The 13,657-nt window shown below is 30.8% G+C and overlaps 2 protein-coding genes and 1 non-coding gene across 3 annotated transcripts; 1 reads left to right on the top strand and 2 right to left on the bottom strand.

Moving 5' to 3' along the window:
• Positions 1-185: 185 nt before the first annotated feature.
• On the bottom strand, positions 186-4,391 carry LOC113383624. The gene is made up of 6 exons (XM_026621874.1): positions 4,226-4,391; positions 3,843-3,974; positions 3,279-3,408; positions 2,466-2,652; positions 2,187-2,396; positions 186-2,115 (listed from the first exon to the last, which is right to left on the bottom strand). Exons 1-6 carry the CDS (start codon positions 4,280-4,282, stop codon positions 186-188), a joined length of 2,646 nt encoding a protein of 881 aa, XP_026477659.1. The 5' UTR covers positions 4,283-4,391.
• Positions 4,392-4,513: 122 nt separating this feature from the next.
• Positions 4,514-12,921, top strand: LOC113383623 (M protein, serotype 12-like). The gene is made up of 8 exons (XM_026621873.1): positions 4,514-4,548; positions 6,699-6,864; positions 6,945-7,049; positions 8,047-8,209; positions 8,271-8,343; positions 8,914-9,079; positions 11,746-11,830; positions 12,809-12,921. Exons 1-8 carry the CDS (start codon positions 4,514-4,516, stop codon positions 12,919-12,921), a joined length of 906 nt encoding a protein of 301 aa, XP_026477658.1.
• LOC113383833 lies at positions 10,112-10,252 on the bottom strand. The gene has a single exon (XR_003367794.1). It is a non-coding gene; the product is annotated as a U4 spliceosomal RNA (small nuclear RNA).
• Positions 12,922-13,657: the final 736 nt, after the last annotated feature.

Here is a 13,657-nt window from a genome sequence, read left to right as displayed (position 1 = left end):
TAACAGAAGAAATAGAATTAACAAAATCAAACAAACATTTTAATTAAAATATTTATTAAAAATATAAATTAATTTCACAGATTTACAAAAATTTATATTTCAACATCAACAAACCACTGCAATAAATAAAATTATACATCATTAATTCAACAATACAATCTTCATTAAAAACACATACAACAAAATCATTCAAATAAAATTAATTCCTTTTCCTTTTCCTCCCTTTTGTTCTTCTGAAGTTTGCTTTTAAGATGGTTAAGGTTCAAGTTAACAGAAAATCTAAATATACTATCCATATATTGCTGAATATCTATACAATTTATATCAAGAAACTCTAACCCATTTTCCGACACAAGCTTATCATCTTCATGATCATCAATGATTGATAAGTCACGTTTTTGTTCAATTTTTTTACTTATTGCTTCATTTTTCGCCTTCAACATCATTTGCTTTTCGGATAAAACAAATGACTCCTGATCAGAAGAGGAATCTGAAGATGAAGAAATGTTTAGTCTCCTTAACAATACTGAACATGGACGCAGGTTCAATCCACTCGTTGATGGAAAAGAATAACTTGATACTTGATTTTCACTTTCTTCTCTAATTGGCTCCCCGGAAGAGGAATCTGAAGGTGAAGAAATGCTTGGTCTTCTTATAGGCAGGTTCAAACCACTTGTAGATGGACTAGATTCACTTGCTGCAAGGTCTTCACTTGTTCCTTCCATGTAATCACTTGTCTCTAGAAGTTGTGAATGCAAGTGCTCTACTTCTGATATTATCAATGCACCAGGTTCAACCGGAACAAAACTTGCCTCAGGATTAATTGTAATGCTATCAGATGAACTGTCTGTCTCCTTTGACGAGGCATAATGTTGTGGTAAACCATGTGCCAAATAATATTCTTCGTCCCTAGTTTCCATATCTACTTCTGCAAATATGCTACCAGGCATTTCATTTACTTCTGTTTCTGGTATCGGATATGTTTTGGTCGTATTTGAACTAGGAATGTCTTGACTGTCATCTGAACATATCTCAATATTGGAGATAATGTGCACCTCATTGGATTCTACATTGAACTGGACTTGCCTTACTATTTTAGCAAGGGCATGTTCTATTTCACAGGGATCTTTTGGTTTGTCTATTTGATTCTGTGTAGTTTTAGCTAAGTCTACTGCAGGTGAAGATTGTGAAGATTTTGATGATGAAGATTGATTAGCATCGATTGCGCTGGTGTTAATATCTGATATGTTCTGAAAATATGAATCTTTACTTATGTTGGTGTTTGGTGAAGTGTTTTCAGAGGATTTATCAACTGCTAATTGTTCAGCAACATTAGTTGCCTCCAGGGCCGGTGATGTTTCTACAGCATTTTGTTTTTTTATTACATTCGAGCCCTGTGATAAATTGGTGTTGATGATACTAAGGTCACCAGGTAAAATATTTGGATTGCTGCGGGATTCGGCCACAATATTGTCCTGACTCATCGCATTGTCTCCTCTGTATAGGTTTTTCTGATACTCATCTAAATATCGTTGCGATTCAAATGAATGATGAAGCACAATATCTTGTACTAAATTGTTTGGCTGATCACCCTCATTAACTAGTTTATTCAATGATGAATTTTCTATTGGCATTATGTTAGTGTTTTCAGAATTCTCTATAGGTGTTAAATTACCATTTTCATCATCTCTAGTTTTTTGTGTGCTTGTAGCTAATGGATTAAACGATTCTTGAGTATCAGTGTACAAATGTTCAATATTTTTAGGAGGATCAGCCACAAGTGCGATTGAATTATGGCTCTCGTTTTCTGAACTCCCTGATAAAGCACCAGCTAGAGATAATCTTTGTGCATTCTGCAGATAAGTCGAATCTAAACTCAAATTAGTTCTAGAAATCAATAGAAGGTTCATTAATAAATCTGTTTTTGGGTTTGACTCATTGCAATCCATTAAATTTTTGGGTTTGATTATTTTTAAAATGTTATTTAAAGCTGTTGAAGTAGTGTTGTCTGAGTATCGAACAACATGTACACCTAGTTTTTGCAAAGTATATATATCTAATAAAGAATAAAAAGGTGATACTAGAATGTGGTGCATTTGATCATCTTTGTAACGTCTGAAAATGAAAAGAAAAACTGATAATTGATGATAATTTTATAATATTGAATAATAATTATATCAAAATACCTGAAACATGTTTCAAGGTCTTTGCAAGTATTAGATTCAACTATTCTTAAATTTACATTTTTTTCTTTTGTAAAGTTTGTATCTTTCTTCAGCAATTTCAAAAGGTTTAATCGTTTACTGCCAATGTGTATAGTATGGCCCTTTATTGCAATTTTGACTAACAAGTCTTCCATCCCTAAAGTTTCTAAGGACACAACAGATTTTCTGGAACTAAAATAAAGAACAATATACAAATTTATATTCCTAACACATTTGATTTATAATTGTTTTAAATCTTACCTAAATATATTGATTATTTGTTCAACAACCAGATCAATATCGATTTCAATAGGCAGCTCTAAAAGTGGACTATCAATAAAAATTGTGTCAATAATATTAGTGTTTCCCAAATGTGTTATATATGGATTTGTGAATACACTTGGAGACATCAAAGTACCATCCATATACAAACACTCAGTACCATCAACTGAAATGAATTGATTTAATTAAGATTTAAAAAATCAAGTTTGTTTAGTTCACATATTCTCAAAGCTAATCAAAAATATGCCCACAAGATGTAACTTTAAAATGCGTTTTTCTCGAAACCGTCTTTTTCAATATGATACCCACAAATTCTTAATTTCTACTCGAGTGATTTGTTTGATATTTGTACAGAGACTTCTTTATAGACTTCAGTATAAAGTCACCCCTGAATTCCGAATTTTAATATTTTTAAGAAATTGGAGAATATCAAGAAAAGTTATAAAAAAAATATTTTTCTTTCAGACAGTCTCTATGTTGTGAAAAAAAAGCAGTTCTTTTAACTTGTTATATGATTGGAGCATCATTCTAGATTGATAATAAATGTTTTTTTCTTCAGACTATTTGGAGGGCTAAAATCATGGGCATGGTCAGGTGCCAATTTTTTGAGACCCGCCCACTTTTTTTTTATATTAATTAAAACATTAATTAAGAACTGGTATGAAGTATGAAAAAATGATATGAAGAATATTTTTTGCCTTTCAAACATCACATAAAATTCATGCCTCTAGACCAAAATACCTCCTTAAGTCGGGACATGAAATTTAAAAACGCAAAATGACAATTACTTACAAGAAAAGTGATATATAACTTTTCCTGTACACGTATCAGGATCTATGGCAGTCACTGTAAACTCAAAATCAGCAACAGATATTTTTTTCGGTTCACCAAATGTTAAAGGGTTTAACAAATTTCTTTTTACCTGAAAATAGAAACAGAAGCAAAAATAATATATATGTTAAGACTCCAAATTATGCATAGCTGGTTTTGCTATTTCACTCCTTTTAAATATTACTAGACTTCAAAATTAGTTATTTTATTAACTCGAGAGTGATGTGAAATTATTATTTGATTACAGACAATTGATTAATGTTAATTAATTTATTAAACACTTGATACATAAAATACTATAAAATTACATCAGGTAGCTTTAAGTTCCTGCTCTGATGGTTCAACAAACACTGACTAATGATAAATATAAAATATAAAGAATATAGATACTTTTGTTCGTTCGCACCTCTACATTCACAAAACTTTGTGTAGATGGTAATAAGTAACAAGAGTTGATTTCTTCTAAATTTTCTTTTGGATAAGCAGGATGATCAATTTATCTGTTATCAATTAAAAGTTACTTACTGAATGTCTTGTCAAATTTGACAAGAATTTTAAGTTCACATTTGTGGAATAAATTGGATGTGTCCATTGCTCATTCAGTTGTTCTGGAGTTTTGCAAGGCAATTTACTCATAAAATAGCAACATTCTGAAACCTGTAATAAAAACAATAAGTTATAAACGAATTAATACATAGTTTATTAATTTAGGTTATGTTATGCAAGTTTCTGGTATCTTGGTGAAATTGAAGATGACAAGTCTAAAAATTTGTTTTAGAATCTAAATAGTTGATAAAATTGCTTGGAAAATCAAAATTCATACGAATTACTTTAATTGCTGTTAAATATTTATATGACAAATAATGTATACAAATTAAATCAAAACGGAGGGAAAACAATTTATTTACTTGACATTTCTCCCAACGGTCAACGTAAATTTTTTCATGTAATTTTCTGCCTTCCATTACTTAATAATCACTTAAGTAATCTTCTTATTATCGGTATTAAAAATATAATCAAACGTTCAAGTGAACATTTAAAGATACGATTAAAACTAAATTAATAAAATGCGATTTGTTTTGAAAACAATGAGTGAAAATCTTGTGTTCTAACGCCATAGATACAAACAAAAACACAATTAGACGTGCCTGTCTAGTCTTGCGCGCGTATCATAGAACCATAGATAAGCAAGTAGAATGGATGTGAATCCATTAGTAAGTGGCATAGATAAGTAAACATAAGTGGTAAGTGGTTTTAACCAAATTGCTGGAATTTCTCGTACCGTAATTAAACATTCGAAAAATAACTAGTGGTGTATGACATCGTGCCTTAAAGCAAATACCAAACCGAAAATTAAAAAATAATCAAAAATACCGTACCAAAAATTAAATATTTAAAAAATTTTTTTTTTGTTTTGAAAACTTGAGAGATTTTTGAGAAATTTTCAATTTTTTTTTTTTTAAAAAAAGACTTTCTTGAATTGATTTTTTTATTTTGAAATATTTTGGAAATTTTGAACTTTTTTTTCAAAGCAATCGCACGGCTTTAGATAAACAAGTATAATTTAGCTGCATAGAGACAAAATATCGAAACGCAAAGCGTCGCGTTTCGTAACATCGCCGCTAAAGGTGCATCCACACCTAACGAACGAACATGTCGAACAAGAAAATACGAAGAAGAACGAACAGGAACACGATCGAACGCGAATAATTCCAAACAAACGCCTCAAAGCAGTGAGGGCTTGAATCTTTTTGTTCGAGGATGTACCGTGAAACGTCAGATTTATTATTTAAAGTGGCGGGAAAGAGCAAAATTATTTAAAGTCATCAAATTCACAAAATTTGTCAATAACAGCAATATCTTATAATAAACACAACATAAACTAGCTGCACATTTTAACATCAAAAAAGAAAAATGTTTGTCTACATTCGTGGTAGCGTCCACACTACACATACGAGTTCAAACATGAACGAACAATTCCCTTTGATGTACCGACGAGTTGCGGAACATTGCTCGCCATGTTTGTTTATGTTCGTTCGTGATCGTTGTGGCGTCCACACTATGCTGTTGCCGTTCGTTCTGGTACGTTCATTTATGTTCGTTCGTGTTCGTTCGTTAGGTGTGGACGCACCTTAACGGACAAACGATGTTAAGGAACCCATAGAAATATGAACAAAATTAATACATATTATTAAAATCTCCATAAAATATCTGATAATTTGACATGAATATCTCAATCTCTTTTCTACTAATCGAGTCTAATCTCTTTTTGACCGCCAAATGCCTTTTTTACTAGAGCTCCGGAACTGCTATACCTGCCTTCCCAAAAATTTAATCAGTTGTTCATCTTGTCAATCAAAGTAAAATGTTTTCTAAAATATTAAAATCGGACCCTCCGTTCTCTTAAAACCTGAGTTACCGTTTTTGACACTTTTTGCCCCGTATCTTTGGAACGGTTAGACCTGCCTTTGCCTAAAACTAATTAGCACGTCTCCTTATCAATACTAATAAAATGTTTTTTGAATTACTCAAATTGGTTAATCGGTGTTCCCGAAATCGTCGACGAAAATTTGTATCCGCACACACACACATACATACACACATATATACATACATCACACACACACACACATATACACACACATACATACATACACCACACACACGCGCACATACATCCATTTTTTCTAAGGTATGCCAAAATGTTTAGAAACCTTTGAAACGTAAAGATATATAAAAAAAATATTTCTGATTTTTTTGCGATGTATGGCATCGTGTCTTAAGGCAAATTGCTGGAACTTCCCGTACCATAATGAAATATTCGAAATATAGAATTATTAAAAAAATTTTTTTTTGAAAATTTAAAAAAAATCCCCAGAAGCAATCGTTTTGTCAACCCAAGCAGAATTTTTTTGAATCATTCAAATCGAATGCTTCCTTCTCTCAAAAATTGCCATTTTTTACACATTCTACTCGGTATCTCCGAAACAGCTAAACCTGCCTTTGCCAAGATCTCTGTTTATGAACACAGATGAACATTATATATTATTGCTGAAATAAAATTATTATCCATTTCCCTGTGAAAAATTACATTTCACATAAGTCCTTTTATTATTTTATTAATCAAATAATACCCAATACCTGAAGATGACAGAATGAACCTAAGAATCACCATCAAACTAGCGTGTTTAAATTTTTTTATTATTATATTAAAACTGTGGGATTAAAAAAATTACTTAAAATTACAAAGACCTCCAACCATTGTCAAAGATTTTAGAAATTGACAAATGTAACATGAATTTAATTTTCAATCGTGATCTGGTAGCCTTGTGTATTAATATAAAAAAATATTAAATAATAATATTAAAATATAAATTTCAGAGATAAAAGTAACCTAGAAGCTACTATTTCTAAACTTCAAACAAGCCTTTCGCAATTAAGGGATGCCGAATCTGATTCAGTTTTGAAATCGAAACGTAACCAAGGGCTGTTGGAGCAAATGATTTTCGAAAAGAGTCAATCTGATGCTGAAGTTCGACGACTAAAAGTGAGATGATACATAATTTCTTCATAACGCAATCGTTTCCAAATTATTTGGTGTTCTAATTTTATTTCATTTTTTTGTAGGATGAGTTAGAAAAACAGTATGAAAGAGTTCGTGAAGCAAATCATGAAACAGCACGCCGAGTTGCCGAAGAAAGAGCTGCTGCTGATAAGCGATATTGTGCTCAGGTTCATTTTGATAAATTTATTACTAAAAATAACTATATCTAATTGATCTTTAATGTGAAAACACATATTAAGCAATCTAATTATTAACTTCTAAAGTAATTATGTTATTAACTTACAAGGAGAACCTCAGTTTTCCTCGCCTGAGGTTTTCATAAAGCTTCACTTAGTGATAAAGATCATAGTGAACAAAAACCTTTTAAAATATTATAGGCATATGAAAAGTAGTTCAATTATAAATATTAATTAAACTTTATAAACTCGAGATGTGCACTTATAGTGTTTCCTATTAATATGCTAAGATGGCAGACTTTCAACTTTTATGCTCATCTTTGAACTTTCTTATTTTAAGCTTATAATAAGCTAATAACTTCAAGAAGTTTTTATATTATTTATATTATTATATATCATCCTAATTATCAACTTTATTACCCTGCAAAATTTCAACAAAATCCCTGATGAGTAAACTTGAGGTCATAGATAAATAAGCATAAAAACTTGAGGTTCCCCTTCTTAGTCGAAAATTTGGTTTTCAAATTGGTTGTTTTAATAAATAAGGTAATTAAGTCAACAATTGGAAAGTTTTCATCTGCTTATACCGGAATTCCAGAATGTGAATCCATCGATATCAAAATTATTAATTTCCTATTTATATTTGGTTAATATTTTTATCGTGCAAAAATGCTAAATATGGTAAAGTGATGCGCTTATACAACGTTCCTTTAAGACATGTTCTATCAAATTTTGTAATTTATATTATTAAATGTTAAAGCCGGGGTTTCCAACCAGTAGAACCCAAACTCTTAAGGAGCATCTGCTTTGAAAATACTATTTTCAATAAAATAAACCAAACATTGTTTTATTTCAATTAAATAGCAATCAGAATACAAAAGCTATTAGACTAATTGAACTTAAAATATTTAAGAAAGTAAACATTTAAATGAAAGAATTACATTGAATTATTTATCCATCTATTTATCGACATCTTATTTTCATCCAGGTCGATCAACTAGGTGGTGATTTGAGTAATCAATGGGAAACAGCTAATAAACTTCAATTGGAGTTAGAAAGACAGCGCCGGATAGAGTCCGATTATAAACGTGAAATAACATCCAGAAATCATCAGATTGATGATTTGAAAACTGAACTTCGAAATAAAACAGGTACTTTGGATTTTTGTTCATTAAATAAAAAAATTGTCACTAATGAATATCATTTTTATAGCTTCTCTGCAATCTGATCTTGCCCAGTGCAATGCTGAGAAACAATCTTTGGAAGAAGAAATTGCTTCGTTGAGGTAATTATGTTTTGTGATCTACAACCATTAATATTTTTGAAACCCAAATGCAAATTAATATTTGCTACTTTCTAAATTGTTTATTTATTTAAGAGTATTGGTTTAGTTGGATCCTTTTATCTCTCCCACATGTATACTCAAAAAGCTGGTTGAATATAACTTAGAAATCACAATTCATCTTATAATACAATTTAATGACTTTCAAGTAATATCAAGTATTACATTCAGGCATTATAAACTAAGTAAAGGAATTCAAAACCAAAAAAAACTAACAACGATAAAAAACCTTTGCTATGCAATATTGTTGCACGGTCATCATTTCCTGATAGCGACGTCGAAGAATTAAGGTGATAAGTCATCACCTTAACACTGATGACTAGATATAAATCTTTTGCCTTCTACTTAAAAATAGTATCGTTAAAAAATTCCATACTTCACTTGCTTTTGAGAAAATAATAGTGGGCAGATCATTAGGCCCCGCTCTACCTTATCGCTCTGAAGGTGCTGATATCCTAGTAAGTTTAGTTGCCTTACTTTGATTATTATTAATATAAAATTGTATTCAAAAAGATTATCTCTGGAGAGAGCTGACCGAAATTCCAAATCAGAAATGTCGCGTCTTAACTCTGAGATTACATCATTGCGCCAAAGATTGGACAGATCGGATGCTGATTTGCTTCAGGCGAGAAGGGAAAACCTGAGATTGTCAGAACAGTTGGCAAATTTGCAAAAAGAGGTATGAATTATTAATAACAATTGAAAAGTTGAAGATATATCAAAAAGTTCTGTGCCCTAAGCTCAGCAAACTAAAGTGGTACAGTGATAAATGGCTATTTAAATGTTTTTATTGGACTTCCGAAACCGCTGGACCTGCCAAAAATTAATCAATTCTTCATACTTTCAATACCAGTGAAATGTTTTTTGAATCATTCTAATCGGATTTATGCACTTTTTGTTCCGTGCCTTCGAAAGGCTAAATCTACCTCTGCCAAAAACTAATCAGCACATCTCCCAGTCAATAGGAATCAATAGTTACCGAAATCGTGGACGAAAATTTACCATTCAAATCGAGTTGATTTCTACGGCATGCCAAAATGTTCAGTAACCTTGAACTATGCAAAATAGATTTTTACAATCACATTACTCTACAAGAAGTTAATAAGTAACAATAATTTTGAAGGCAAATAAAATAATAGATAAACGTTATAAAAGTTGAATGATTTGTTTTTTCATATTTAACATGTTCGTGGACTTGAATGTTATAGCATTTATCGTATATAACGATTAAAATATGATATATATATAATATTTTTCGCAATACCCTTCGTTATAGTTATCAGATTTTGATAAAATTTCGGATAACAACCAATTTAAAAATTAAATGACTTAATTTTTGTCTTGTTGAAACTTTAACTGTCCGCAAAAGTTGAAATTAATCGGTAGAAGACAGAGTATTATCATTACACCTGTAAATCCATATATCAATTATAGATTCCCAAATTGTCGATTAGATTTATTATAAGAAATTTATTGGGGTCCTTTCGGACCCTCCAAAAATTGCCATAGCCCACTGCGCAAAGCTAACGAACAGAGCAGACCGTGTTTCTTATATCCTCATACGAGCTGTATTTCGCAGCGCGAGTTTTGTTCTCATTGTGCAGGTATAAAATTTCCGCGCGCTTGCCCGTTTTATTCTCAATTTCATCTGCAAAATCAATATGCATTTTGGATTCACAAAGTGTTAATAATATATACATGAATTATTGGGGTCCTTTCGGACCCTCCAAAAATTGCCATAGCCCACGGTATTTCACGTGGTCTCGGCGGGGTATTGGTAAAAGTTTTCAACTAGCAATAATCGCACCTCGGATAAACCTCATTGGTTACGATATCGCCACTGCGCAAAGCTAACGAACAGAACGGACCGTGTTTCTTATATCATCATACGAGCTGTATTTCGCAGCGCGAGTTTTGTTCTCATTGTGCAGGTATAAAATTTCCGCGCGCTTGCCCGTTTTATTCTCAATTCAATTGCATCGCATCTTGCTGGAACTTATCGTACTGTAACTTAGAATTTTCAAAAGCTTTAAAATTTTGAAAAATTCAACAATTTGAGAAATTACAATTTTTAACTTCCCGCATGGTAAGTTATAGTAATCGCAAAAAATCGAAAATGAAATTTTTTATATATTTTTACGTTTCAAAGGTTTCTGAACATTTTGGCATGCCTTAGGAAAAAAAGATGTATGTGTGTGTGCGGATACAAATTTTCGTCGACGATTTCCGATCAACCGATTTGAATAAATCTAAAAACATTTGATTAGTATTGATAAGGAGACGTGCTGATTAGTTTTTAGCAAAAACAGGTCTAACCGTTCCGAAGATACGGGGAAAAAATAGCTAAAAACGGTAACTCAGTTTTTAAGAGAACGGAGCGTCCGGTTTTAATAACTCAAAAAACATTTTAGTTGTATTGACAAGATGAAGAACTGATTAAATTTTTGGAAAGGCTGGTCGAGCGGTTTCGGAGATTTAGTGAAGAAAAGTAAAAAAAATTGCCATTTGGCGGTCAAAAATTATCATTAGACACATGCACATCAAATTATCAGATATTTTATGGAGATTTTAATAATGTCTATCAATTTTGCTTACTTTTCTATGGGTTCCGTAACGTCCTTTGTACGATAGACGGCGATGCGGCGCTTACGCGCTTTGAAATTTCGTCTCTATGCTGCTAAAGCAGTGCGATTGCTTTGAAAAAAAGTTTAAAATTTTCAAAATATTTCAGAATAAAGAAAACCAAAAGGTTTTTTTCTAAAATTTCAATTTTGTTAAAAAATTTTATATTTCTCATAAACCTACTTTTTTCAAATTTGAAAAATTAATTAATCTTTTTTAAAAAATTTAATTTTTAGGACGAAAAATTCAGAAATTTTCCTTAAGGCACGATGGCATACACCACTAGTTATTAAGTTTTTCGTCCACAGTTTGGTTCTCTTCTCTATGCAACTAAAGCAGCGCGATATTGCTTTGAAAAAAAAAGTACAAAATTTCCAAAATATTTCAAAATAAAAAAAACATTTTTTTCAAAAGTTTTTTTTTCCAAAAATTCAATTCTTTTTTCAAAAAACGTCAAAATGCCTATTTTAATAAATAAAATGCAATTGTTAATAAAAATCCAAGTAAATATAGAATAACAAATGGCAAAGATTTTCTTCTATCTTAAATACACTAAACATTATAGCATTCTTAGGACTTAGGAGGTACGACTTGGGCAACCTTATTCTAATAAATTTTCAAGCAATAAATGCAGAAATTTGAACAAGATTTGAAGAATTATAATCTTATTATTTCATGTTTTATTATTAATCAAATATTTTCATCTAAAAACTTACTTTTCAGGTAACTCTTGGCTCTCTAACTGCAAGTGATGAAAATCCAAAAAAGGATTTATCACTCATGATCCACGACATGGAGAATAAGCACAGTAAGTTTTTTTCTGTTTTATCATAATTGTATGCTATATGTTATACTATATACTAAAAGTAATTATTTTCTCGTAAACTATCACAAATTTTATATTATCTGCCTGTAACTTCACGTATGAGTATCATGGTAAGCTATTGATATGTGTATTCATATTATTAGTTTTGATTTTTATTGATATACATGTTAACATATATGTAATGAAAAATACAGTTGTTAAAATATGCTGAACTGATAATTATGATTTTTGTTCATTATATAATTGATATTGCCTGTTGAACAGTCCACATACATTGTAACTTGATCGAAAAAATTGTCATTGCAGATCGAAATTGGAAATCTTATTTATAATTTAACTTTCTAAATGTTTGGCGTGAATTTGTAAGCTTTGATTGATAAATAATTGAACAATCCTAGTACTTACTTTCGTAGCTATGGTTTTTCTCCATATCTAAATATCTAATTTATTGTGAATTTCTTTATTACTGTCTTTATTTTGGATCAATTGTTTTATAATTGATCAAATATCGCTGAAAAGATGTATGTGGTAATTATGGCAATCAATATTTTTATAATTTCTTCATATTGACTCACAAAAATCAATGAGCATCAGGGTCACCAATAAAGTTTTTGTTTATCGCATTTAGTTGCTACATTTAAAAACATACTTACTTAATTGATTTTTTTTATTATTTATATTTTCTTATAATCAGTTATAATGAAATATACAATATTAAGTGACAAAACTAAATTGACTGCTTATTTTCTACAAGAACGGTCTCATGCATGTCAATAGTTTATCCATGATCAATACGGAACCCAATATAAAATGCAACTTAGAATACCCAAAATTTATTACTGTTTTCTCTGTTATTCATAATAACAGACTATCAACTGCAATAAATTTCAAAAATGTTTAGTTTTCCATTAAATATCGGTTTTTAGAAGCAATCATTTGTTTTTTGCGTGTTTTTTGCAGTGTCGACCGTACAAGAATTAGAGAGTTTGGTTCAGAACCAATCTAAGGTCATGGATAAAACTAACCGACGAATGCAAAACACTTACGCGAAAATTGGAAGAGTCCTCGAATAGACACAAGTGGGTCAACTCATTATTTATTTTGATCATATCGTTTTGCTTTGCATTTTTATATTTTATAGTCAGTAGATATGTATTTGTAGTTATTTAGAACTATTGACTTATTCTACCTATCAATTCCTATGTCTATCCATAATTGGTAGTTGGTCGTACAATAGCAGGTCGAACTTATTATTCGTGAAGCATATTATTTACTACTTGCCCTTACTTTAAAATTTTTCCATCCATATATTTTTTATTGAAGACCATCACGAATATTCGATGTTTTTATATTATACTCGTAGATATCTATATAGATTTGAAGATTTTGGATATGCAACGAGATGTCTTGAAGTATAAGATTTTGATTTTGATTTATGGGGCAATTCTGCTGTAACAGAGCTTATAAAATAGTGTTGTCATGGCAACGCTCTATTATGCTTGAAAATTATGAAAATGTACATTTACCTGCTTTTGCTAAAAACTAATCAGCACGTCTCCTTATCAATACTAATCAAATGTTTTTAGATTTATTCAAATCGGTTGATCAGAAATCGTCGACGAAAATTTGTATCCGCACACACATACACACACACACAATGCTGGATTTACAGTAGGGGCAGCCGGGGCTACTGCCCAGGGCGGCAAATTTTCGGGTGCGGCGAATTTTGGATAGTGAAAAAAATTTTATACAATATAATTAACTCATTTCTTAATAACATTTTTATTAAAAAAATATAATTAACAAAAC

This window comes from Ctenocephalides felis, unplaced genomic scaffold, assembly GCF_003426905.1.
Source record: "Ctenocephalides felis isolate EL2017-DRISC unplaced genomic scaffold, ASM342690v1 CF-g0.4_SCAFFOLD_03570, whole genome shotgun sequence".
In the NCBI taxonomy this organism is placed as follows: Eukaryota; Metazoa; Arthropoda; class Insecta; order Siphonaptera; family Pulicidae; genus Ctenocephalides; species Ctenocephalides felis.
Note: the sequence above shows the minus strand (reverse complement) of the source record. Positions and strands in the feature narration are given on the sequence as shown.

Excerpts from the sequence above, each read along its gene's own strand:
- LOC113383623 (XM_026621873.1), top strand. The coding sequence starts at position 4,514 with ATGGATGTGAATCCATTAGTAAGTGGCATAGATAA. Across the intron at positions 4,549-6,698 it reads TTAGTAAGTGGCATAGATAA|AGATAAAAGTAACCTAGAAG; the intron begins GTAAACATAAGT and ends TATAAATTTCAG. Across the intron at positions 9,080-11,745 it reads TGGCAAATTTGCAAAAAGAG|GTAACTCTTGGCTCTCTAAC; the intron begins GTATGAATTATT and ends CTTACTTTTCAG.
- LOC113383624 (XM_026621874.1), bottom strand. The coding sequence starts at position 4,282 with ATGGAAGGCAGAAAATTACATGAAAAAATTTACGTTGACCGTTGGGAG. Across the intron at positions 3,409-3,842 it reads CAAATTTGACAAGACATTCA|GTAAAAAGAAATTTGTTAAA; the intron begins GTAAGTAACTTT and ends TTCTATTTTCAG. Across the intron at positions 2,116-2,186 it reads GACCTTGAAACATGTTTCAG|ACGTTACAAAGATGATCAAA; the intron begins GTATTTTGATAT and ends TTTCATTTTCAG.